Genomic DNA, 27,135 nt, shown 5'->3' on the forward strand with positions numbered 1-27,135 from the left:
TGCAAAGCATGCGCCGCCCCAGCCGCTTGTCCCACTCGACCATATTCTAATACACTCTAGTTTTGGTGAGCAGCCCAGTGTTGCCAGCATGGTATATTCTATACTGCTAACCTTGGGCGATGTTGCGGTCGGTATTTAGTCTCGCGCGAAGGAGACTGGCTGGCACCTTCCTGCACGACAAGCAGCAGCGAATCAACGGTCGCCGAAATGGACAGTCCACTATAGGTAGACTCTTACAGAATACCGCCCCTGATTTCTTAAAATCATAGGTAACCGTACAAGGCAAATTTTTGAAAAAGAAAAAGAATAATGAGAGCTATAGAAAAATGCTAGATAAAGAACATGTATAGTATAGCTGATTAAATCAAGCAGGCTAGGTGACTATTTGTCGCCGTCCCGTTTCAAAGAGGACGCCAATAAATCATCATCATCATCATCATCATTAGCAGCGCCGCCTGGGCCGCGAGTGGCCTTTCGTGACGTCCTCATAGAATAAAGAACCAACTTTGTTGTTTGGAGAAATATAGATATCTATAGGACGTGTGCAATGTCTCAAACATGATGTTCTATGGACATCTATGGTACATTAATGGTTTACTGGGTCGTAACAATGCAAGTTCAAAGTTCGCGCCCATCTCTCCGGTGAGCTGATTGGAGGCGCAAAGAGAGGTGGCACACCAACATGGCTGCACTTCCGGGTTGAAAAAAGTGACGTCAGGGCCTCTCCTGTTTCGTTTCCTTCCTCCATGTAGGTAACCATACAAGGCAAAATCTTGAAAAAGAAAAAGAATAATGAGAGCTATAGAAATATGCTAGATAAAGCGCATGTATAGTATATCTGATTAAATCAAGCAGGCTAGGTGACTATTTGTCGCCGCCCCGTTTCAAAGAGGACGCCAATAAATCATCATCATCATCATCATCATTAGCAGCGCCGCCTGGGCTGCGAGTTGTTCCAGCGCTTCTTATAAATAGAGGAGGCGCTGGTCTTTCGCGACGTCTTTTAGCGCGTGGTCTGGCGTGGTTCTGCGCGTGCGCTCGCGAGTGCATTCGGATTTTGGTTAAGAACGCAGTAGGCCTACGACTGTGACTGTCAGGTTAGTACAGGCCGGCACTCGACGTCAACATAGAGATACGCCGATATTTTCCGCGGATAACACGCTCTGTTCGAACGCTGAGCCGAGTAGCACGGCCGACCCCGCTGAGTCGAACTCCGGTACGAGTTTCGAACAGCAGCTCCTGTGTTTGACGCGTGCTGTTTCATGGCATGTCGCAACTGATCATCGAACTGTTCGATGCGACTTCTCTTCCAGGTGCCATGGATCCCGCGAGCGGCTGCCCTGGATCCCATTATGGTGAAACACTGCGGAGCGGGCCATTGTACGGCGTTTTACAAGGTCATTAAGGGTGAGATTCAAATATTTAATTGTGATCGAACCATCGACGGCAGTCTCTGTTGCTAAATTATCAGTGGTTTTTTCTATAGCCCGCACATTTCTTGCAGCCCCAAGGGCGCAAACGGCGTGAATGAAAGAGAAAGATGTGTCTGGCGAGTGATTTGCGATGATTTGTAGCGTTTTTCAATCAATTGAAATTAAATCAAATACAAGTGAGACTGACGTCAGCGAGTCACATGCAGATTACTTAGGTTTTTACCTAGTTGGAATATTCGAATGTCTGTTCGTTTTACACGGACATCTGGTTATATCTAGGCAGCTAAACGTAAAACCACTGCTCTGGGGGCAGGCAATCTTTCAAACAAAGGTATAAAATGATTAATGGTTATTTATTTATTTATTTATTCAAGTTACCCTAAAGGTAGTCAACGACTATTATACATAAGGGGGTTCTGGTACAAGTAGAGTTATAGTAGTGCGAATATACATAGGGGGCTCTGGTATAAATAGGGTTATAGTAGTGCGAATATGATTTCAAGAAAAGTATAATTAACAGTTCAGTCGTATACAAAATTAATTAAAAAATAATACAGTGGAATAGGTACAAAAAATGAATATAACTATTGCATACATATTTACATGTTACATAAACAACACACCTGGGTAATAGCTTGAGTTATTGGTCGTTAAAGGAGAATGAATAAAGAACATAGTCAAACAAAGATACAAAGTTGGGTATCGAATAAAGTACAGAGCAATAGTTTGAAGTATTATAAATTGAATAAAATGCAAAATACATTAAACATATAAAAAAACCTAGTTGATTAATAAAAGACTGTAAGAAGAACAAAGCCAGTGGAATAATAATCGGGGATGGTTGCCTGAAAGTTATCGTGAATGAAGTCTTGAAATTTTCTGATGTTAGTTTAGCTGCTGGTTTCAGGAAAAAGTCGTCATGGAGGCATGTGTGATGATAAAGCTTATGGATAAGTGATAAGCGAGCAAGTTTTTGGCAATGCGAAAGTTCTTGCAATTGAGCATGATTCCTTAAATCAGTGGCACTAGCGAAAAGTGAGTATTCAGAGTAAATGAAGCGAACAGCACGGTTTTGAAGGACTTTGATGTCGTTAATAATGCAGTGTTTATAAGGATTCCAGATGACAGATGCATATTCAATTTTAGATCTGATTAACGTGGTGTAAGCAAGTCGCGAAAATGAATAGGTGCTTGATATAATGTTACATTTAAGACAGCCGAGAGAATAATTAGCAAAAGCAAGGGTTGTGTTCATGTGGTAATCCCATGATAATTGAGATTGTAAATGAAGGTCAAGGTACTTGTACGTTGATGTCAGTTCAACAGAGCTATCGTTTAATTTGTAAAATGATGGTACACGGCGAACACGGTTAGTAAAGGACATAGCCTTTGTTTTAGTGTGGTTAAGTGGCATTAGCCAGTATGAGCGCCATGAACTTACCTTGTCAAGGCCGCATTGTAAAGTCAGCTGTCGGTGATGCAGGATACGTTACGATATGACACAATCATCGGCGAACAGTTTAATGCTGGATGACAGTGAAGATGTAAGGTCGTTAATATAGATTAAAAATAGTAACGGCCCAATCACACTGCCCTGGGGGACACCAGAAGTGCCGTGTCCGAAAGATGAGGTAGTGTCATTAACAGATCTGAATTGCGTGTGAGATAAGAAATCTTTTATCCATACTAGAATGTTAGGGTGAATTTTAAGCTATTCCAATTTGGTCAGTATCCGGTGGTGTGGGACGCAGTCGAAAGCCTTTGAGTAGTCTAGAGAAATTGCATTTGCAAATGCACATCTATGAAAGAATGAGTATCATGGATGAAGCCGGCTAGTTGCGTGTCTCAAGAGTATCCTCCTCGAAAAACGTGCTGGTATTTGAATATAATGTTATGTTCTTCGAGGTAGTTGGTGACCTGAGAATGTATAATGTGTTCTAGAAGTTTACAGACAGTACTGGTTAGGGAAATGGTATGATAGTTGGGAGGAGAACGCCGATCAGCGGACAACATCGGGATAACTTTAGCTATATTCCAGTCATTAGGAATGGAACCAGTTGCTCATGATTGTGTAAAAACTGCACAGGACAATGCACATGCACTAAGGGATATACTTTTCAGTATTTTATTGGTGAAACCAATGTGATTCGAAGATAATGAAACTTTTAGTTTGTTTAGCAAAGAAAATATCCCAGCTTCAGTGATGGTTACCTCAGGCATATGCATAGCGTTAAAAAAATTTAAGCCAGGGCATGAGGCGATGGCTTCGTTCGTAAAAACTGATACATGTAGCTTAAAACACACGTAAAAATATGTAACCTGTGAAAGTAATGTGGTGTACAAGATTCCTCTTAAATGCGGCAAGGTATACGTGGGCCAGACGGGACACTGTCTGAATGACAGGCTTAGAGAACATCGTTATGCATGCGAGCAAGTAGCCACATCCAGAAATCTGGTCATGCACCGTAGAATGTGCAAATGCTCAGCTTACTTTGACAAGACGACAGTCTTCGCTAAAAAAAAGATAAAATAACCAGGCAAATCCGAGAGGCTTTAGAAATATAATAAAAAGAGAACTGCGTGAGCACGCCTTCAGTCATGCTTACTAAAGCTGCAATCACTTACGCAAAGAATGCGTACACACACAGAATGCACCGATAGAATTATGACAACCAGAAATGTGAGAAAGCGATCTGAGAGTATCTGCTGTGACCATAGTTCACGGCAGTCGCAATACGTCGTGTGCTTTAAATACTGTGGTATGATCTGACAATAAACTAGTTGGTAGTTTGTGCTCCCCTGTGTCACTTCGTGTCCACTTTATATGCAGAGTACCTTTCGTCATTGTTGCGTCCTACAGTACTTGTGGAAGAAAAATGAATGCACACCAACTAGCCCAATTCATAGCTCTTTTATACATTAGAAGTTGATGAGCTTCGAGTGGGCTGGCTGATAAGTTGGCTAAGGGAAAAATCTAGACATGTTTGTAGAAATGAATGTGCTTCCATGTGACCTGATGAAACAGATTGCGTGGGCCAGCATATTTCTGGAAAGTTCAGGTCTTCAAAAGTTAGTAATATAGAGTTAGCAAATTGCATGGTTCCAAGACTTGGCAGTTAAATTGAGTCGCAACACCTACCTGCATATCAGGAGGACGTTAAAGTGTGCAAAGAATTATACGAGTAGCGCCGCACTTAAGCGATACCCGCACACACTAAAGGAAAGAATTGGTATGAATTGGTAAAGAAACAGTCCTTTTTTTATGGTCATAAGGACGCCACCTCCTGTTCGCTGTATACTGTTGCAGCGGAAGAAATTGAGCTCAGACCAACTGGCTAAGATAGTGCTATCGGATCCTGTTTCGTTCAGCCACGTTTCAGTCAGAGAAAAGATAGATGCAGAGCAGGAATCTACAAGTGATGACAGGGCAAAAGATTTAGGCAGGATGCTTCTAATATTGGTGTACAAGAAAGAAGGTTATCCGAACTTTTGTTGGGACAGTGCAGGGGCGTTGGCAAACAAGTGGCTGTGCACGAGGTTGAAGAAAGCGGGGGTGAATTCCATTGAGAGGCACGACTTGTAATAGGTACAGGATGATTGGCATTCGGATCACACACAAAACCCTGATCGTTCATGCACAGCTTATTAAAGACAAGGCACACTCGGTCCCCGTTTGTCCTTATCGTCTTGGAGAACTGCCAGAGCCTACGCCGCTGATCTCGTACAGCCTCTGAATAGTCACGTCTGGTGCTAAATTTTGTATTTTTCAATTCGTAGCTGCAGGACAAAATAGACTCAACTTCTTTTTTGTTGTAAAGTTTTACTATGATTGACCGGCTTTTTCCAACAGTGAAACGGCCAATTCGATGTGCTCTGGCGATGATGGCGACACCCAAGTCGAGTTGATTTCTGCAAAACTCTGTGATGGACACGCTAGAAAGATTCCCAGTTTTCAAACTGGTCATTCTCTGCAATGCCATAAAACATGGTGTTTGATCTTCGCGATCAATTTTCCAATTCGTAAATCTTGTCCTGCAATACAGATGTTTTCCAGCTGAGCAGAACCCGCCGGTCAACTGAGTCAATTTTTGACTGTAGGGTGTTAACTCAACTGAGCACTTATGTAAAGTTTACATCTTTGGGCAAGGAAGGAGAGTGTGCTGCTAGAGGCGAGACTTTCGCGTCGATTTCAAGGGTTCATTCTGTCAAGGATTCGCGCAGTTTCAAAAAGGCCTCGTCGTAGTTAGAAGGGCATTGACTCGACGTCTCAACTTTAGCATCAAGATCTGCTACTCGTTTAGTCAGTGCCTGCTGGCCATTTTGTACTACAATATGAAGATGAAGTTCCTTGTTCATAGCATCCAAAAGGTTACAGTTGCTAGCTTCAATTCTTTGAATCCCAGTGGGCACAAATTCTAGTTTTTCCTCCTGAGGTTTGGTCATAGGACCTGGATTGGCCTCTACATTTCCGGCTAGTAATAAGACTCCACAAACACACAGCAATCACGCGAACACAATTCAAATAATTACAACTTTAGAGCCACGACACCGCAAGAATAAACACACCATCGTGACGATAACAACAGGCAGAATAGTAACTGACTTATAGCAACATGATTGGTGAGCGTGGCGCAAGAAATGCAGTGTCGTGGCCCGAAGCGTTGGTGAAAATCGCGCCCTTTTCAGCCCCCATGGAAGTGGCCGATAAGGCGGATGTAGTTCCACCTTCCCAGATAGATAACCGTGCGCTCACCAGATGTGGTGGGTGGGCTATGAGACGATCCACAGATTCTGCGTGTTCCCTTGGTGGGCTGTATAAACAGGTGGCCGACATGGTCAGGCACAGTTCGTTCAGTCGAGAGTTGACGAGCACAGTTGGCCCAGCATGAACAGCATCAGGACCTGTAGCAACATGATCGGTGAGCACGGCGCAAGACATGCAGTGCCATGGCCCGAAGCGGTGGTTAAAAGCGCGCCCTGTGAAATGGTTATATGTAGGCTATAATTGGTTCTTGAATATGGAAGCCAAGCAACGCTACATATTCGATACGAAATGTACATGAAGTGGCAAGGAAATCTGCTAAAACCAGATAAATAAACCAGTAAGTGACTTTTATTGTAATGGAACATGTGTGTTTTCATTCCCATTTTGATTGTTCTTTGTGGGCATATGTACACCTTGCCTTTTGTATGTTATAAACAATTGCTATTTTTCACATCATGTGTGTCTCCATGTTTTTCTTTGTGTGCATGCCGTGTCAAATGTGTAGTGCAAGTTTGGCCTCAAAGGTAGAAATTTTGGAAATGTTAAAAGAATACCTTCTTCGGATGTTGACGCAGTGGCAGATCCACGTAATGGGGGGGAGCGGCATTTGGGCGATCACCCCCCCTCCCCCCCAAAGCCACGAATACACCCCCCACGCCTTCCACCTCCCCCTTGATAGCAATTTTTCGGCATGTGGAATTTTTAGGCCGCTGCGCTGACCATCACTGCCCACGGCAAGCAAAGCACCCCTCACTTCCACCTTTTTAGTAGGAGTGAAACTGGCTAATGCAACTGCCACCTTTGTAAAAGCGTGTTTATTGGTTCCTCCCCACCCACAATTTTGCCGCTTCAGGGAGTAGAATGTCATTTAAATGAGCAGGGCAGATACTGCATCATGGGCGGAAAGTTTTCATTTATCCGGAGGGGGGGGGAGGGGAGGGCTGGGGCCCGACCAGCTTTCCGAACCCCACTCATATACAGGGGGTCCCTACTATCATGTACCAAGATTTAAATATATGCAAATGCCACGAAGCTGGATAGAACCAAGGTAATGTTGTTTACCGTTGCTTGGAGATACTCAGTATTTTTTGCATTTTCCCTAATTACAGTCTTAATTACTTAATCAACTTCTAAAATATTTTTTGTTGCTTAACGAAGACAGCACGGTGTCAAGTACTTCGTAGTACCTTTGGCGATGCATGTCCTTCACTGATGTGAACACGTGAGCTGAGAAACCTTCTTGATAGCGGCGTGGAGTCTTCTTTCACCTAGTAGCTGGAACAAATGGGTCATCACCTGCTGCTTTTCCGGCCTCTGCCAAGACCTCCTTCCAAATTTAGGGAAAGCTTTGCCTCAGTCCAGAGACGCTTTCGGTGACAAATTTGACCATTTTCTCTGCTTGGTCAAAACCTGAGCGTTCATTTTTGCAAGGCAGTATTCAGTGCTTCCATTTGTGAAAACACTGTTGTCACCAGCGTCAACGTGAAGAACGATTCAAACTTAAACACCATCCTTAAAAATCTTACTTTCGTTCCAGCCTCACTTCGCTCTTCCGATGCCGTCTCGGACAGCAATGTAATGATACTGCTATATAGCGTATGGTCTAAGTGGTCCAAGCATGCGGCATGACCATGGGAAGTTTTATGCGTCGTTATGCCGTGTTCTGTTTTATTTTGCCGCAAAAGGAGGACATATGAACTTTTTTTTTTCAGTCTCCTAAGTTCAGTCATCTACGACGCATTCACCCATCTTACAGAAATTATGTCCTTGCAAATAGCTGTTGGATTCTCTTTATGCGATCCCCTTTGTATATTGCGCCTTACAGGGCAAAAAGGCAATGCTGATCTAAGCACGAATCAATTGTGTCTATCATGTTGGTTTGCCAAGAGCAGTGCTCCTTGTGTTGAGCAAAGCCTTCAGCCTCTTGCGGGAGGCTAATGTAGACATAGTGATTTGAAGTCTACTAGACTTAAAATGCGTAAGAATGATGCCGGTGGCTGATGCAAATGTTTTACAACAACTCTTCGTCGAGTAAAAACCGATACATCCAACATAGTTCACAAAACATACACACACCACGGCTGACGATGCATGTCGTATTTTGGCACATCCAAGGGAAATTTCCAGATACTGCAGTGACTGCTGTACCTAAAGGCTATACAGTAGTTGTTTGGCGACCTCGTAAAAACTGACATCCTGTAAATTGCACTCAGAACTAGCTTAAACACCTCCAAATTGTTCTGCAGCGCGTGACCGGCAACACATTGAAGCCGCGCCGCGCCGGCTCGCGCAAGCCAGAGAGGAGGAAATGCTCGTCACGCACCCTTTCCTCCTCACCCCATGAAAAGGTCTAAGGCAAAGCTCGACAGGCCTTTTAGGGTAAATGATGAAATTGTCGCACTCTCCTGGTTTTGCTGCTTGTGTAATTTTCTTAATTCGTCCTTGCATTCATATTTGTAGCTGATATCCAGATTCCTGTACAAAATTTTTGTTTTCGTTTTTACTGCTATTACAAGGTTCGAGCATGCCCTCCGGTGTCATTAAATTGTTTTTAAACTGCTCACATAGTTGTCTGCAAGATGCTGTTTATGAAAAAGGCACTAAGGGATGCAAATGCAAACAAATCATGACCATTTGGTTACAGGCCTGTGGTTAGTTGTGGAACACTCCCCCCCAACCGCATTAAAGACCCCCCTCCCCCTAAGTAGGCACCTGGATCCGCCCGTGTTGATGAGAGGTAAACATTTGTTGATGAATGTGAAGGGTATGGCAGCCTCACAGGACTACAGAACCACTTGGATGTTGAGATACCCTTTTGAGCACATTGCGTGCTAAAATAGAAAACTTGTGTTTGTATAATGTTGCGATTCCTACCGCTTTATTCTATACCACTCAGACTGGTTCCGCTGATAACGCTGGCAGAGCATTGCTCTGCCCACTGACGCAGTATGAGAGGGAATGGCATTGGAATAGAATGGAGTGGAATTATTCAGGCTCCGATTGCACAATTCCACTATGCTGGGTACTCTTGGAAGAAAGAGGGAAGGTGTGGGGGAGACGGATTTTAAAGAAATTGCCAGCGACAGCACGATTCTGTTACTACTTCTGTAGGACTTGGAAGAGTTGGAGATAACTTGCACACATGGGCAGAGAGAATAAGCAGATAACTCGCTCACTAATATTTTTCTAGGCTGTGTACTCACTCATATCTCGTGTGCACTCACACTCCTCTGTATTCACTCGCATTCCTACTGAGGCTCACCAATGCTTTTGTGTTCAGTCTCGAAGTTTCCACGTACTAGTGTCAACTACCATTCACCGGCAAATAATAAATGTTCACTGGAACATCTATGCAATTTGCCATACATTTTAAGAACATATTTTCTGAAGCTATAATACTTGAGTAAAGAATGCTTTTTGCAATTACTGACATCTTGGTAAAATATACTGACATGAAAAGGCATTGTATCTGCCTTTGTTTAGGTCATGGTGGATATGACTACTGGGTAAACTAAGCTCATTTGTTTGCACAGGTAATCCGGAAAAAAAATGGAAAAACAGCAATATCTGGATTTTTCTTAAATTTCTTTTTCTGTTTTGTTTGAATACCAAAAGGGTGAAAGTTATACTAAAGGGATAAGTCGAGCTTTATTAATATATTACCCTTGTACAGTACCAAAAAGTCACTTTTATTGTGCAAAGAGGCTTTGCAAGCTAAAAAAGATGCAAAAATGAGACAGGTAGCAATGCCAACTTGAAGTTCCCATGCCATTCACCATGATTTCGACATCTGCTCAGGCCTAGTTCTTTTTTTTTATTGGTTAAGGTGAACTGTGTTGTATTCTAAGAGATCCAAAGGCTGAACTTGACAAGTTCTTGGCAAACCTAACTTGGAAAAGACTTAACTGAGCCGCAGCAGCCAAAATGCATAAGAATGCTTTAAAATTCATGATGTAGCATTGACGTACCAGAACAGGAGGTTCAGACGTGAAATTAAGAACATGGAACTGGGGTCATCACATTCTCTTTTAACCAAAATAGTTTTGAAAGGATACTTTGTCAGCCTAATCTGATTACGGTTATTCTCTAGCTTTGCTTTAGGTAGTGTTACCACGTCAACTCCCATCTAAATACATGAAAACAAAAGATATTGTGTTTGACATGAAAGGGTTAAGAAAAGTTAAAAAGTTTATAGGGAGGAGATTTCTTTATTTCGTTCATCAATTGTTTTAAACGAATATTGTAAAAAAATTGTGAAGTTTAAAATCTGAAGTGGCAAGTTTCCGAGTCTCTAACTCGTCAATGAAAATGATGTCGCGATTCTGTAAACTGAACATATAGAGACATCTATAGCTAGGAGGCTTAGAGTATGCTTAGGTGTTTCTCGAGCAACCTCAAGTTCCTTAGTAATTGCACAGGCACGTCATCCTCCATTCCCTATTATGAGGACGGTTGAAACCTGTCGACACTACTTTCGCGCTTCAGTGCAGCGCAAAAGACACCCACTAGCAATTACACTTGCTGAGAGAGACAGGGTGAACATCAATACTGTGATTCAGGTGCAAAAAAATCTAATACCACATAACGAATTTTGGATCTAGAGTGGACAAAATTGATGTATTATACATCACTCAGAAATATAGCCACCTATTTGTGAGTAGAATTTTTGCAAAGCCCTTGTTAGCATTGTAACTATTAAAGGTAATTCATATATGCAATGCCCTCACAGATGCAGTTAATAGAGCTGTGTGTATGCTTTTGGTGCAGAGTTATAGATTTTTAAATTTTGTTCTCGCAATTTGCGGCATCTACCAGAGAAAACTCTGAGGCCCTAAATCAAATTTATGCTTCCCATGGTCAGTACAATTTTCAGCTTTCTCTCTCATTTGCAATCAATTTCGTCCAAATAGGTACAGCTGTTGTCTAAAAAGGATATTTATGCATTTCACAAATTTGAATAGGAAAATCAGTCAACTCCAAGGTAAATCGTTGTGTTAAACCAGATGCTGGTGTTTTGTCTCCCAGATGGCCGAGAGCTCTGGAGGGCTCAAGTTTCTGTGCTGTGGCCCCACGAAATGTCTGTCGATGCCTTGGCGCCGTCCAAGAGAGAGTCGCTGTTGATGGCAAAGGCCCGCGTGTGCTCAACTCTGCAGGTACGCTCTTCAACGTGCCGGTGAAGCCTGTAGCTCACGAAAACCTACCTACCAACTCTCCTGCATTTTTTTCCTAAAGTTAACGAATTATGGCTCATTCTACTAATTTAGTAACGTTGCGTTATGTTGTGTGAAAAAATTATTTGACATTGTGATGTAGTTTTAAAAAGTTGGGCAGAGCGAAATTGCAAAAAATGCATAAAACAAAATTCTCATGGTACTTCTGCTGCTTTCTTGTGGGGCAACGCAAGATGCCATACACCAGAGGGGTACTTGCATCGAGTGAGTTTAGTCTGTATAGTTTCTGAAGCAGGTGTAATTGGCAATTAACAGCCTATTTGCTAAAAAATGCACTCTGATCTAAAATTCATGAGCCATTGCACTCTGTGAAGGTGGATGACCAGCGCAGCTGTATAGATGGCATATCTGAATGTACCACACAGGGATACATAAATGTTTTGGTGGTGTTTATTTTTTCATGCAAGTTACTAGTGCTTTGTGGTCGCTATGGTAGACGGCCGAGAGTTCAGTGAAGGCGAAGGTAAAGTCCAAACACGTGCATCTCGTGGTTGTTGGCACCTTGGGATTGGTGTAGCTCTGTAGCCCTAACCGTTCGAGCATAAACGAGGGCAGCCAGTTGCCATCTGGCCACGACACGGCCACGTTGAAGTCGCCAACAATGTGGACTGGAGTTTGATCGTCGTCCCATGGATCGAGCAGCCATACAAAGTGGTAGTTCATTAAGTCCTCTACATCGCGCTTGGAAGAGGCAGGTCGAACGTACACAGTGGCAACGACCGTCCCATCGGCGGACCTTGCGGCACGCACATCGGCACAACACACCGAGCTTTCTAGTTCTTGGGTGGTGTACGAAACGTCCTACAGCATGACGATGGTGGCTACGTCGTTCCTCACGTATATGCATGGCAACTCTGCTCGCTCGTCCTCCTCCCCGGGAAAGCACCGAGTTCACGCGTCCACCGCCTTGTGCCGTCACTCTTCCAACCGTATCCCGTTGATTTCGGAGAGGTCGTTGTCGAACCAGAGCTGATTGCAAACTGTACAACTCGATCCGAAGTTACGGTCGAGAAAGCCTCTCTTAAACCTCGTGTAGGCACCGTCGAACCGTTTTGCGCAAGAAGCCGTGGCTGCACAACATTGGCCGAAGTAACTTTGTTCCGACAAAGAACAGTGCTGTTTGCAAGGTAAGGCGCCTTGTTGCTCGTGTCAAAGCATCCCCTAATCCTGCATTTATTCAAATTCTTCTGGCCTGCTCATCAGCGTTTTTGCTGCAACAATTTGTACATTTCATAAAAATGGGGTTATCCTTGGCCCATCACCTCGCACGTCGTCGACTGTTATTCAGTCGGAAATGCAGCACTATGGCTTCTGCTTTTCACTGTGAACAATGATGTGCAAAGATACAGTCTCTCGATCGCACTTATCGTGATTGTTAGGATCCATTGCCTGTTTTATTGAAAATTGAAATAGCGGCTTGTAGAGGAGCTATCTTTCCAGCTTACTTCGATGTGTGTGTCAGTCCCTCAGATACAATGAATTCACACCATGAGAAAGTTACTGGCAAGTATACCTGTGGTATTGTGGGTGATGAGTGCTAGAGAGTCCACATTGCATTTCTTTCAGTTCTTGAATTTGCTTTGAATTGGGCTGCCACCCACGCATGAGTGGGTGACGATTATTATTTGGATTCTCATGGATACAGGCAATGTGTAGTTGATGTTCACATGATCACACACGCTTGCTCGCACTGAAATTGCACAACCGTCCAAGTCAGTTTGGAGACCACTGCGCAAAAGCTACTTTGACATTGAGGATGGACAATGCACTCGTGACTAATTCATTATAAGAAGGCACGCTGAATATAATACTTGTGGTGCACATGCGCGGCAAGAAAAAAATAAAGCAAACCACATGTGCCACAAGGAATACTAGATCAGATGCACAAAGTAAAGCATCTTATCATGTGGCAGAAATAAATTCATGCCTTGCTCTCGACGCCGTACCTCATAAAATCACTGTTTTTCGGGCGTACGAACCACTTACTACCGTCCTGAGGGGGGCAGACGAGCTGTGGAAGACTGCTCGAGCCATTTCTGATTATGATAGTTTTTGTTCGCAGACAGCAGACATGCCCTAGCCATGTACAGCTTCGCTGTAAAATAGTGTCTCACTTTCCTGGCATAACGTTTGAACTGGCCACCGTTAATGTGCCATAGCGTTGCTGGTTAAGTTCATCAGCCAACACCCGTTGAAACGTTACGATGAGAAAGCAAATACCGAGTGCCGGGGTATGCATTCAGTGATTCCACTCCTGCGCCAACTGCGCCAAAGTGCGCCAATTGGGATTTACTGCGCCATCCTGATACAATCTACGAAAATTGCGCCTAACTGCGCCAAACAGTCTCGGATTTGACGACGTCTATCGCCAATTGCACCACCGGGGAATTAAAATGTTCAACGTGACGATAGGGCGAGCCTTAGTTGCAACCTTAGCTGCAAACAGGAGACGAGAAAGCTCTAGCGCGTACGTCCCAATTAAGGTCACTGGAACCTGGAAAGTACCGCAGCCCTTTTCTCTAATTAGCCGCCGCGCCGCCGATTGGTCAGTTGCCGTCAGGTGATCACTTTCCACTATAGATGGCGGATCTAAGCCGCGCCGGAGGAGATAAGCAGACAGACATCGCTCGCACACGCCGCACGTACGAGTCATCAACGAGGTCAGATTTTGCATTTTGTATAATTTAGTGTATATGTAACTTTTGTAGACTTAAAACAAAACGAAAGGAAATGCCCGGGTGCTGCACATTCGGGTGCAGCAACGGCCGGGAGTCCGGGAAAGCGCTTTTCGCGATACCAGTTAAGCGGAAAGAGCAACAGCAAGCGCCGTGCTATATCTGGCTGCACCGGATAAAGAGCGACAAGTTCACTCCCACTTGGTGAACTTGTTGATATCGCAAAGCTGAGAAGCTCCTTGCGGTATTTCATCGAACTCCCTAAATGCCATTTAGTGATGGAAAAGCTTCTTCGTGCATTTGCTTTGAAGACTGCGGTTTGCCTTGTGTAAACAAAGCGAGGAGATGCTCAGAAATATGCATAACCGAGCAAAATGTGGCTCGAAGAGCGTTGTAATACGGGCGGCTGTGTCAAAAATAACAAAGTGTAGTGAGAAGATCGATCGACCTGTCAATGTTAAAAATTAAAATATAGATTTTCTCGTGTGTTGTTTGAAACAACACGAACATGACCTGGTTAATTCTGTTTTAGCATCCCTTTTCTTGTAGTGCAGTCAGGGACCGTTTATTTTCGTAGAAATAGATCTGTATGAAACATTTCGTGCGGGGTTAAATCAGTAGCCACGTTAAAAGCGATAATATCCACGCGTATAAACGATTTTGTGGCAGCGCTTGATACCTAGTCATCCGAAAAAAAAATCTTGTGTGACACACGAGCATCGGGATCGCTTTGCATTTAGAACGGGTGGCGCACAGTTGAATGCTTCACTTTCCGAGTGCAGTAGCCGACCGATTTTCCGGACTTCGCGGGGACTGAAAAATCGAGCAGTCCGAAAAACCGAACAGTCCGAAAAACTCGCCCCCCCTCCCCCCCCCAGAGAAAAAAATTATGAGGCTTAGAGCGGCTTAAGAAAAATGTCGCACATTCGCCCTAAAGGCGGAGCATCGATTGCGATAGCAAATTAATAGACAGCGATACGAAGTAAGGATGTTAGTTTTATCGGCCGTATAAAGTTGTAAATATGCGCTTACTAACTAAATAAGCACGGTGTCACGCGCGCACAGGTTACACATGAACACATCTCGCTCGATGACCGCGGGCATATTGACCTTCGCGCTGTCTATTCTCTCGCTTCAACGCGAACGTCGAAAAAAGAAGAAAAAAAAACGGCGCATACGAAGCTAGTGGCACTCGTCGCACGCCCTTTGTACCCATCGCAGATCGCGGGCGCACACTTCGGCCACATAGCAGATCACTTTCAAGATACGGTGCCTGCGCGGCAGCTCCGTTGGCAGCTGCAAAAGCAGAATGCAACTCCCCACCGTCTCCGCCGCCTTCTCCCCGTGCCCCGCGAGCGAACGAAGTCCGCGCGCGCCTCCGGCCGCCTTCCTCTCGCGTGTGTACTACGAAGTGGTTTCGTTGGGAAAGGGAAAGGTTGGCGCTATCTTCTGCAGCCCTTGAGGGAGCACGGCTCAGCGCCAACGGGCCCGCAGGGGCGTCTGCGCAAGCAGGCGTTTGGTGAGTTGCGCCACCACGTACCCGAGCACACGAGGGTTGGACCCTCCCGCGTCTGACCGTGCGCGGCTTAGCCGTGTCCGGGGAAAAGGGGATCCTGGGGGTTGATCCGACGCTGAGTGTTTGGACCTTTTAAGCCCCTCAGCGGAGGCAACACACCCCTTTGGCCTCGGCTTCACGTAGACGGCACCCCGGACTGACCCACCCGGGGGAAATCGGTAGTTGCCTTTTCCTGTCTCTCTCTCTCCATCCTTCATCTTTCTCTCTCTCTTTCCATCTCTCCTGTCTTCTCCTCTCTTCCTCTCATTTCCGACTTCGCAGGCAGCAAGGGTTAACCTGGTGTATTCTATCCAACCTAGGATATTTATATTAGGTTATAGTAGCTACGTACAGCTGGCGTCTGCGTCTCCTTCGGGTGTCGTAGCGTCCCCTTGTTGGGCTCGGTGGTGGGCGGCTGGCGTAGCTGCCGAAAACAAAAAGTATTTATGGCTTTAAGTACCTTTCCCCGACTACCTGATCACCCTCTTTCGAAAAGAGGACGCACCGAAGAAACTCAATTTTTTGTCCAACGCAAGGAATCCTTCCCACGCTACCATGTTATGCATAGCAAATGCGCCGAAAAGACAGTCAGAACCCTTTCACCTTTCACCGTTGCAAAAGTTCTCACAGACGTGCTGGGTCCCGGATACAAAATCACTAAAATGGCTAGCGGCGACTTACTGCTTGAAGTACGCGACAAACTACAACATGAAAAGATTTCAAATCTCCTTGCTTTTGGTGATGTTGAAATCACGGTAACCCCACATCGCTCAATGAACACATGCAGAGGTGTGGTATCTGATGATGATCTCATGAATTTGAGCGAAGAAGAACTAGTTGAAGGATGGAAGGAACAGGATGTCATCAAAGTGCAAAGAATAATGATCAAACGTGACAACAAAGAAATCCGTACAAAACATCTCATTCTCACCTTTGCGACGAGTGTACTGCCCGACTCTCTCGAAACTGGTTACACAAAGACACGAGTAAGACCATACATTCCAAATCCACGCAGATGTTTCAAATGTCAGAGATTTGGCCATGGCTCGCAAAGCTGCCGCGGCCGGCTTACTTGCGCAAAATGTGGCAAACAAGAACACGCTTCCGACAACTGCACTGACACTCTCCACTGCGCAAACTGCGACGGTGAGCATGCCTCATATTCCCGATCATGCCCTACGTGGAAGAAGGAAAAAGATATCATTACCTTGAAAGTGAAAGAGAATATCTCATTTCAAGAAGCGCGGAAACGCGTTTCCTTCCTGCATACCGCAGGGTATGCTGGTGCAGCGCGAAAGGGGGCAACGCTGCAGCAGACTCCGGCATCGGCCCGGTCCACAAAGAGTGTGACCGTGGCTGTGCCACAAGCCCCCCAGGCGACAGCAGCCAGCGCTGCTGCGCCGTCTCTGAAGGAGGGCCCATCGACCTCTGGGTTGGTGGCCTCCAAGGCCCTGCTTTTCGAGGCAAGGCCCACCCCAAAAAACACCCCGCTCGCTTGAGCGGAAGTCCAGCGGCTCTCTGGAGTCGATGGACACAACCCCAAGCCAGGCGGCGCATCCAGCGCCTCCGGAGCGACGCGATTCTCGCGACCGCTCCAAGAAAGACAAACTCCGGATTACGGGGCCTGGAAAGGCTCCATAAGCCAACTAGACTCGTCTCTTGACATACAGCCCAAAAACACAAACAATATGGATACACAAATATTACACTGGAACGTGAGAGGCCTAATGCACAACCTCGATGACATTAAAGAACTTTACACCAATACAATCCAAAGGTGCTGTGTGTTCAGGAGACACATCTTAAACCTACACAAACAAACTTTCTCCAGCAATACGTTATTTTCCGGAAAGACCGGACGAGGCTGTTACAGCCTCAGGTGGTGTAGCTATAATAGCTGACAGAGGTGTTGCATGTCGGAAATTGCAACTCCAAACCCCTCTTGAAGCAGTTGCTGTCCAAGCAGTGCTATTCAATAAACTAGTCACCATCGCGTCTATATACATCCCCCCAACTTATCAACTGTCTAGAACAACATTTCAAAGCTTTATTGATGAACTCCATCACCCTTACATAGTCGTTGGTGATCTAAACGCACATAGTACACTGTGGGGCGACTCTCGCTGTGACGCGAGAGGACGACTAATAGAAAACTTTCTACTCTCTTCAAATGCCTGCTTGCTTAACAAAAAAGAACCAACATTCTACAGCCCTACACACAAAACATTTTCTTCCATAGACATAAGCATAGCGTCCAGTACAATTGTGCCATATCTGAAGTGGGATGCGATTAATAACCCTTATGGAAGTGATCACTTCCCCATCGTACTAAGCCTTAGAAAACAAGCTGAGTGCTCTACACATGTTCCTAGATGGAAAGTCGACTCAGCCGACTGGATGCGGTTTCGTGAAGCAACACATCTGCCCTGGGACGATGTCTGTGCACTTGGTATTGACGATGCAGTAGCATATTTTACAGCGTTTATTATTGATGCTGCATCAGTATGTATACCCCAAACAAATGGGTCGCCATCGAAACGACGTATTCCATGGTGGAATGAGGAGTGTAGGGAAGCCCGGAAAAAGCAAACAAGGCCTGGAATCTGCTTCGTAACTCCCCAACCGCAGAAAACCTAATTAACTTCAAGGCGATTAAGTCACAAGGTAGAAGAACACGCCGACGTGCTAAACGGGAAAGTTGGGAAAAATACATAAGCAACATCAATTCTTATACAGACGAACGCAAAGCCTGGAACAGGGTAAACAAAATAAAAGGCCGCGAAACTCATCCTCTACCTTTAGTAAACACACAAGGAGACACTCTTGAGGACCAGGCTAATTGTCTAGGAGCACATTTCGAGCATATTTCCAGTACATCCCATTACACAGACACATTTGTAAAATACCAGCGACAAGCAGAGCGACAGCCGCTGAGTCGGAAAGACACAGCCAATGCAGCATACAATCGTCCATTTAGCATGGCGGAGTTTCAGGCTTCACTGAATTGTAGTAACGCGTCTGCTCCAGGAAGTGACAGAATACTATATAATATGATAAAACACTTACACCCTGAAACCCACAAAACACTATTGTCACTCTTTAACACCATGTTCTCTGCCGGCTACATTCCGACTGCATGGAAAGAAGCAATCGTAATTCCTATCCTCAAAGATGGCAAGGAACCTTCTTCGGCCAGTAGCTATAGGCCTATAGCTTTGACAAGTTGTATATGCAAGCTCTTCGAGAAAATGATTAACCGGCGCCTCATCCATTTTCTTGAAAGCAACAAAATACTCGATCCCTTACAGTGCGGTTTCAGAGAAGGTGTGTCCACAACAGATCACCTTGTTCGCATTGAATCTTATATTAGAGATGCTTTTATACATAAGCAGTTTTGCCTCTCAATATTTCTGGACCTAGAAAAGGCTTACGATACGACATGGCGCTACGGAATTCTTCGAGATCTTTCGGCGATGGGTGTCCGTGGCAACATGCTAAACACAATCGAAAGTTATCTGTCCTAACCGCACATTTCGTGTAAGAGTGGGTAACGCTCTTTCTAGGCCCTTCACCCAAGAGACCGGTGTGCCGCAAGGGGGTGTGCTTAGTTGCACGCTATTTATTGTAAAAATGAACGGCCTGCATACAGCCATCCCACGCACTATGTTTTATTCCGTTTATGTCGATGATGTGCAGATAGCCTTTAAGTCATGTAATATTGCCATCTGTGAACGACAAATACAGCTGGGAATAAACAGATTGTCTAAATGGGCAGATGAAAATGGCTTCAAAGTTAATTCACAGAAGAGTACTTGCGTACTCTTTACAAACAAGAGAGGTGTAACGCCAGACCCAACTATTGAAATAAAAGGAGATACGCTCTCTGTGAGGAGCGAGCATAAGTTTCTAGGAATCATTTTAGATTCCAAGCTGACGTTTATCCCTCATCTTAAGTACTTGAGGACAAAGTGCCTGAAGACAATGAACCTCCTAAAGCTTCTATCGCGCACAACATGGGACAGTGATCGAAAGTGTCTCTTAAACTTGTATAACAGTCTTGTCCTTTCACGCCTTGATTACGGGTCTATAATTTATAATTCCGCAACGCCAAGTGCATTAAAAATCCTAGACCCCGTTCACCACTTGGGCATCCGTCTCGCGACTGGTGCTTTCAGGACAAGTCCAATCCAGAGCCTCTACGTAGAGTCGAATAAGTGGTCGCTTGATCTGCAGCGGTCATACAGCAGTTTTACATATTTTCTGAAAGTACAAGCAAATATTGAACATCCGTCTTATTCAACAATAAACGATGTGACTGCTGCCACACTCTTCCACAATCGACCTGCAGCGAGAAAGCCGTTCTCTTTGCGTGTGAGGAATCTTAGTGAGGAAATGGGTGTTCCGCTGCTTGATCATCGTCCTATGGCGCCAGCGGAACTGTTACCTCCGTGGCAGTGGCAGCTCATAGATTGTGACATATCATTTATAGAAGTTACGAAACACGCGCCAGAGGCACACATTAAAATGCATTTCCGAGAACTCCAATCTAAATACTCGTGTACAGAGTTTTACACAGACGCTTCCAAGTCACATGCCGGGGTATCTTATGCAGCCATCGGTCCATCCTTTTCGGAATCCGGTGTACTGCACCCGGAGACAAGTATCTTTACGGCTGAGGCCTATGCACTATTATCGGCTGTAAAGTATATAATGAGATCAAAACTTCAAAAAACTATGATATTTACAGACTCCCAAAGTGTCGTGAAAGCATTGAAGTCACTCTGTAAACACAAAAACCCTGTACTTAATGAGCTCTATTCCGTCCTGTGTAAAGCATATATCTCTAACCAGCATGTGATTATATGCTGGGTGCCGGGCCACAGAGGCATTGAGGGTAATGTTCGAGCAGACCAAATGGCCACATCAGTTACATCTCAGGCGTTACATCTCCCTACAGCTGCTGTTCCCGCAACAGATTTGAAGCCTTTCCTGCGAAAGAAACTGCGAAGCCACTGGCAACGCTTATGGGACGCGGAAAGAAATAATAAGCTTCACTTGATAAAACCACAGTTAGGCTTCTGGCCCCCCATAACGAAAACACGACGAGCTGATGTCCTGTTCTGTCGCCTAAGAATAGGACATACATATGGCACCCACAATTTTTTGCTTACTGGTGATGAACCACCAACCTGTGGTAGATGTGGTGAGAGGCTGACTGTCCTCCACGTCCTCGTGGAGTGTCGGGAAGCTGAAACAGAGAGAAAGAAACATTTTCCTCAAGCGTACCGATATCATCTGCCTCTTCATCCCATCATGTTTCTTGGTGAAGAACCGCTTTTTAACGACAAAGCAGTCGTCGATTTCTTGAACGATGTGGTCCTTCATGTTATTAGCCCTATGAGTTCGTAGCGCATCCTCTCTCCAGAGGGTGCCGCTGTGATGGTAGTTTTTATAGCACATGCCTCCAGGCCCTTGTGATTCAAGGGCTCTGTATAGGCAGTAGTGCTTCTTACCAATTACTGCATCTTAAATATTTTAAATGTCGTGTCATTCTTTCTCAACGCATTCTTCCCTTCATAGTACACCTCATTAGTCATTTCCATGATTTTAGTACCTTTATATTTTACGCACTTTACAGCGATTATTTTTAGGCCCCTTTACAGCGACGCTTCATCTACTTCTCAGAATTCATCGCTCCACTGTACACTCACAAACACTGACATGGCGCTCTTTGGCCATAACTGGCCCTTGCGCCATAAAACACCACACATCATCATCATCATCATCAGCGCCAACGGGGAGGGGAGAGTGGGACGAGAAGGAGGGTATAGAGGAAGGTGTTGGTGTCGCCATGGCAGGGGCGAAGCAGACCGGTGGGCAGGAACGGGGTCACGCCATCCGGAGGGTAGGGCCTTGACAGCTCGCAGCTGGCCTGGTGTGGTCAGCCAGTCCAAGGCTGGGTGGTGGGGCAGGGCCGGAGGGCCTGAAAAGAAAGGAGCCAGCACCCATGGAAGGCCGCAAGGTCATCCATGTGTGCTGGCGGTGTTAGAGAGTTGTTGAGAGCCCTAACGAGTCCAGGTACTCAACTACGCTGAGCAGGGCCGGGAGGTGGTTTCGACGGGGGAAGAGGATGTCCTCCTGTCGTGTGGTGGGAAGTCCAAGGTGGCGAAACTCCTGCAGGAGCAGTCCACGGGGTTGGTTGTGTGCCGGGCAGGCCAGCAGGAGGTGCTCCAGTGTCTCTGGCTCACCACAGGAGGCGCAGGCAGGTGAGGTGATGAGGCCAAGCCGATGGCGTCGTGCGGCTGTCCAGCAACAGCCGATTCTCAGCCGGAGTAGCAACGAACTCTCCCTCCGTGCAAGGCCGCGTTGCGGTAGCTGCCGTGGGGGGTGTCCCAAGGACACGCGCTTGTCAGGATGGGACACCTGGAGATGCCGCTGAAGCCGGAGCCTCGTGAAGTCCGCGGCTGTGACTGCCGCACTCAAGGGGACGTCACCGTGGTGGGCACTCTTGGCTAGGGCATCAGCCTCCTCGTTGCCCGGGATGCCTACATGAGCAGGGATCCAGTGCAGGGACACCGGGCAACCTGCATCCTGTAGTGCCGCCAGTCGCGTTGAGAGGAGGGCGACCCCCAGGCTCGCCCTCTCCGGCCTCTGCAGGCTCAAGAGGGCTGCCTTGGAGTCACAGAAGATTGCTGCTGGAGTCTCTGGGGGTTCCTCTGTGAGCAGGTCGACAGCAAGGTGGAGGCCTGCTACCTCCGCTGCTGTGGAGCTCGCATGGGCTGGAAGGCGACACTGCCTACTCTTCTGCAGGGCAGGTATGATGCACGCCGCCGTCGACGAGCCTGTGTCGGGGACCACGGAGCCATCGACGAACACCTGCAGGTGGCCCTCAAGGTCCTCGTGGAGGAGTGAGGCCGCCGTCTGCTGCAATGCGCAGGTCGGTGATCGCCGCTTGGAGATGCCTGGTAGCTCCGTGGTGATGGCGATAGGAGGTCTCTGGGGTGGGGGCAACTGCACTGTGTTGGGTGGGGGGTTCCCGATCACCTCCTCGTACAGGCAGCACAGCCGCCCATCTGCGAGGATGGCCGTGAGCGCAAGCGGGTCAGCAGGGCACCACCGTCTGCAGCATGGTGGAGTCGGTCGATGTGCCGCAGGCCCTGCTGTAGGAGCAGCAGCGGCGTGTGTGAGAATAAATTGCGGTTGCTCACTGACCCTCGCAAGCTTTCACCTGCACACAGCGTACGGACCGAAAAAAAAGCAAGTGCAGCTTTTCAGAACGTTTTGTCGGCCAAGGAAGAGCATGCATGGCCTCGGAGACGAGGGGATAGCGTGCATGTACTGATCTTGAAGGCTATACAGGAGGGCACTGGAAGCCAAGCCAGTGGAAAATCCAACATGGCGGCCTCCAAGATCGGGTAGCGTGGCTCGGAGCGAGCGATTTAGTCCGGAAAATCGAACACTGGCTCCGAGATTCGTCCGAAAAATCGCTCGCGAAAATGCATTAGGGCTATGGGAATCCTGCCGGTACATCTATGAAGTCCGGAATATCCAACAAGTCCGAATTTTTGGAGTCCGAAAAATCCGTCGGCTACTGTACCTGTAATTTACATCGTATCTAGCTAAACGAAATGCGGTTTTGTTTGTGGATTTCACAGGGCCCACTGCGGCAGCCATCGTGCTGTTCTTCACTGTAGCAAGCCTAGAAACCTACTTGCTAGAAAACCCGAGGAAGAGCTGCTCGTCTTTTCCACGCAGTGTTGCCTGCGCTCGCTCCGGCGGTTGCGGTACTTTCAATGTTCCAGGTTCCAGTGACTTTAGCAGTGCCACGCACGGCGCCGACGCGGCGTCTGCCGCGTCGGCAGACGCCGCAAATAGCAAATGTAAGTAATAAATGAATTGCAAAATTACAAAAACATTTCATTAATTACAAGTAAATAAATTCATGTAATTTGTTGCATGCTAGTCTGGTGCTGAGTTAAAAAAAGAAACGAAAGAAGCTCGTACTTTGCAACTCCGAGTCAATGACTGCGCTACTTTATCTAGTTAGAGAAAGAGAAGAAAAATGTTATGCGTGTCAAATGACCCATTGAGCGAAATGCAGCTCCACTACGTGAAACCTGGGGAATGCGAATCATGCAGTGATGCACCGCTAATGGGCTCATACTGCCTTAAGCAATGGTTTATAACCCCATAAATGCGGCCTCCCCATTACGACGACAGAAAAGTGAAATTCTACGCTGGAATGATGAGCGGCAACGCAGACAGCTGTGAAAGACGAACGTGGGAGCACTTGGCACGCGCTCGTGCCGTGCCGAGCGCGTGGGGCTTGCTTACTGTGACGACGACGACAGGAGACGCTGACAGACCTAGCGCATAGTGCCGAGCGCATGATGCTTGCTTACCGTCCGTGATGGCGACAAGAGACGCCGACAGCCCGAGCGCATAAGTTGCTTCGCACCTAAAATGGCGTGCTGATGGTTCAACTCTGTCCTGTGTTACACTGTTAAATATTTTCTGTTTAACGAAGTGTGCTATCAACCAGCCCAACTGCAGATGCTCTTTGCAACTCTATGCTTTTGCACATAGCAGGGCTTCGGTCAGTCTTGTTCCCGCTCGCATTTCAATTCATGCTGGCAGCACGTGGCACATCCTGTTGCATATTAGGTGTCCAGTCCACATTGTAGTGCACCCGCATGTTTTGGTTGGAGGAGCTGGGAATCTTAGATTCTAAAATTTTTGAACAGGAGCCACCACATGAAGCTGCAGGCGAACTTTGTCCTTCCAGAGCCAGTTCCAACGACGTCGTCACACTGCCCGGTACCCCAGGCCAAGGTGAGATGCCGAGATACGCACGATGGAAAGTGAGAGATATTCATTGGTTAGGTAGTAGGGAACCCTTTGCAAAGCTTCTTTTAAAAGTGTGACGACATATGACAGGCGTCTGTGTAAACCAGGCCTTGGGGTGATAATTGTTCCGTAGTAACCTCCTGAAGAAAGACAGAAATTTCCTTTGGAAATGATTAGTATAAGGTGCAATGCCACAGCCTAAACAGAGATTTACCGCAAGAAGCAGAGAGGTTTACCTGCCGCAACCTAAGGTTTCTTTTCTGCAGTAGCAGAGCAAGATGGGGAGGTGTCACCGTAACCCCCTTACGGTGACACCTGCATTTAGGTTCAAGATGTGTGTGTCATTGCATGACTTTTGATATCACACAATGTCTGTGTTATATCGTGTTCAGTATATTTTTCTTTGGCCTATGCATCTTTTGTAGCTTTCTTATAACGTTTTCTAAAGTAAATATAGAGCATAATAATAGATTAACAGCGCAACTGCCGACAAAGACAAAGGTTTTCTCCTCAGTGAGCGCGCATCCTGTCACCTTTCTTGTCTTCGTCGGCAATTGCGTTGTTAATCTGTTAATGTCTTACCATCTTGCCAAAACCAACACGCTCCTTAAATGTAAGAAGGTGGGCGTCCTCATTGGAGCTGACTGGCCCATGTCATCACGTTTTGTGCGAATGTCCTATTCAGAGGCTTTGATCTCTGCTCCTTGCACATCATTATGCTATTGAAATGTCTGTGTTACGTTTACGATGTGTACAGGCAGGTCCATTGTTGAAGAAAACAGACACTAGCAGAGCTTGAGCGAATGTCCCTCTGTGGCAACACTGCAAACATTCAGCTTTGCCACAGGTGACTTGCAGTAACTTCTTTACGTACACCCTTGAGCAAGAGTATACGAACCACAAGCCGAGACCGACAAGTGCGCTTGAAAGTTCGCAGTTCCAAGTTTGGACTGCAGTTCTCAATTTCAAGACACATTCATAGGTGGAGAAGAAAATCTGCTTTATCGCAGAATCTCTGGTCTGTCTACTTTTGTCTACTTCTGCAGAGTTTATGACATTTCCACAGGCACTAGCAGATGTAGCGCCCACAAAATGTCATCTATTAGTCTTTGCATTTTCTTAAACAATGAACCTACCTGTGTGTCTCTGGCCTCTGCATCTCTTTTGTCTTTTTGCTCCACTACCATTGCTTCCCTGTGGTGATGGGTAATTTTTATGGGCATCCACTTTAAGTCGAGGTGGTGACTAATAATTACCTAGATTGATGTAGCTAGGTGGTAAAACAGACAAACCTAATTACAGCGAAATCACATTCAGCACGAAAATACCTTCGTTATATCTGATATTAGTTATATAAGCATTAAAACTGAATCACATCCAGCACGAAAATACCTTCGTTATATCTGATATTAGTTATAAGTACACTTTGTCAAATTAGAGGGGAAGAAAGTTTTGTTTTATAATAATAATTCACTCTTATCCAATCAATTTGTATTCGTGTTCATGATACCGAGGCTTTGCTATCTGTTGTAATCGAGTCCTCTGCCTATCTGTGCTTTATCTCGCAAAGTTGCCTATGCCTGCAATGATCCTGGCCCCTCCTCTTCTCTCCTTTTTTTCCCCGCAAGTAATCTTAGACGTCTTTCGCTTACCTCGACCACTGCACCAGGTAATGCTTGCCTCAGCTTTGAATCCCCAACACTTCTGGAAGGTAGGTGTTCCTTGCGGTTCTGGCGGATCTTCTACGTACAGCGCACACGAACACGATGCTCAATAAAGAATGGCACGTGCACACACAGCACTGAGGCACAGCTAAGATTTATTGGCATAACACATTGCGTGCGTTGTATGTAGATCTGGATCACCAACTTGCCTGAGCCACCACACCAGCAAGGTTCTGGCTGGGTGAATATCATGGGAATTCCATTACTATGTGCAGAGTTGTCTCTGGAACTTATTTTTCAGTGGGCACCTTAGTGTCTCCAGAACCACCTGCTGACCAGCTGCCTGGCACGCAGACACAGAAGACGGTGAGAAGAACCCTTACGGTGCCTAGCCAGAGACTGAAATTGTGGACCAAGAAGAGGAAAAGACACAGCGCAACAAAGACAGGGACACGAGAGAGCGACACGCACACAGGGCTGACTTGCAACAGTTTATTCATGAGGACATAAAGGAATAAATATATATGGCACTACCAAGCGCAACATGTGAAAACTTAGCAAAACACTGGAGCATCATTTCCAATGATGATAATGTTAGCCACGTGCTGACAATGCGCACTGGCTGTTTCTCATTCAAATGTTGTGTTTAGATATGCGAATTCCCAAGATAAAAGTGTAATCGAAGGGGAACTGACGCACGAGCTATCAAATTTACTGATGAAATCGGCCTCAGTGATTTCACGTGTCAGCTGTAAATTATGTCTAGCCAGCACTTTGCTTTTGTCAAAGTAGGGCGTACACGCGTTATCATGGCAATGAATGCCCAGATGACCCTGTACTGTGTTGTACACATTTTTGTGGTGCTCCCTGAGACGATCATTTATGCACCTGCCGGTCTGTCCCACATACTTTTTTCCACAGGAGAGAGGAAACATATACACCACGCCAGTGGTGCAGCACACTAA

At 46.0% G+C, this 27,135-nt stretch overlaps 1 protein-coding gene across 1 annotated transcript; it reads left to right on the top strand.

The window, feature by feature from the left end:
- The first annotated feature begins 1,080 nt into the window (after positions 1-1,080).
- Positions 1,081-27,135, top strand: LOC119437201 (uncharacterized). Its single transcript, XM_049661090.1, has 6 exons — positions 1,081-1,216; positions 1,314-1,407; positions 11,224-11,351; positions 24,404-24,491; positions 26,472-26,630; positions 27,092-27,135. Exons 2-6 carry the CDS (start codon positions 1,353-1,355, stop codon positions 27,133-27,135), a joined length of 474 nt encoding a protein of 157 aa, XP_049517047.1. The 5' UTR covers positions 1,081-1,216; positions 1,314-1,352.

The sequence above is a fragment of the Dermacentor silvarum genome, chromosome 1, assembly GCF_013339745.2.
Source record: "Dermacentor silvarum isolate Dsil-2018 chromosome 1, BIME_Dsil_1.4, whole genome shotgun sequence".
NCBI lineage: Eukaryota > Metazoa > Arthropoda > Arachnida > Ixodida > Ixodidae > Dermacentor > Dermacentor silvarum.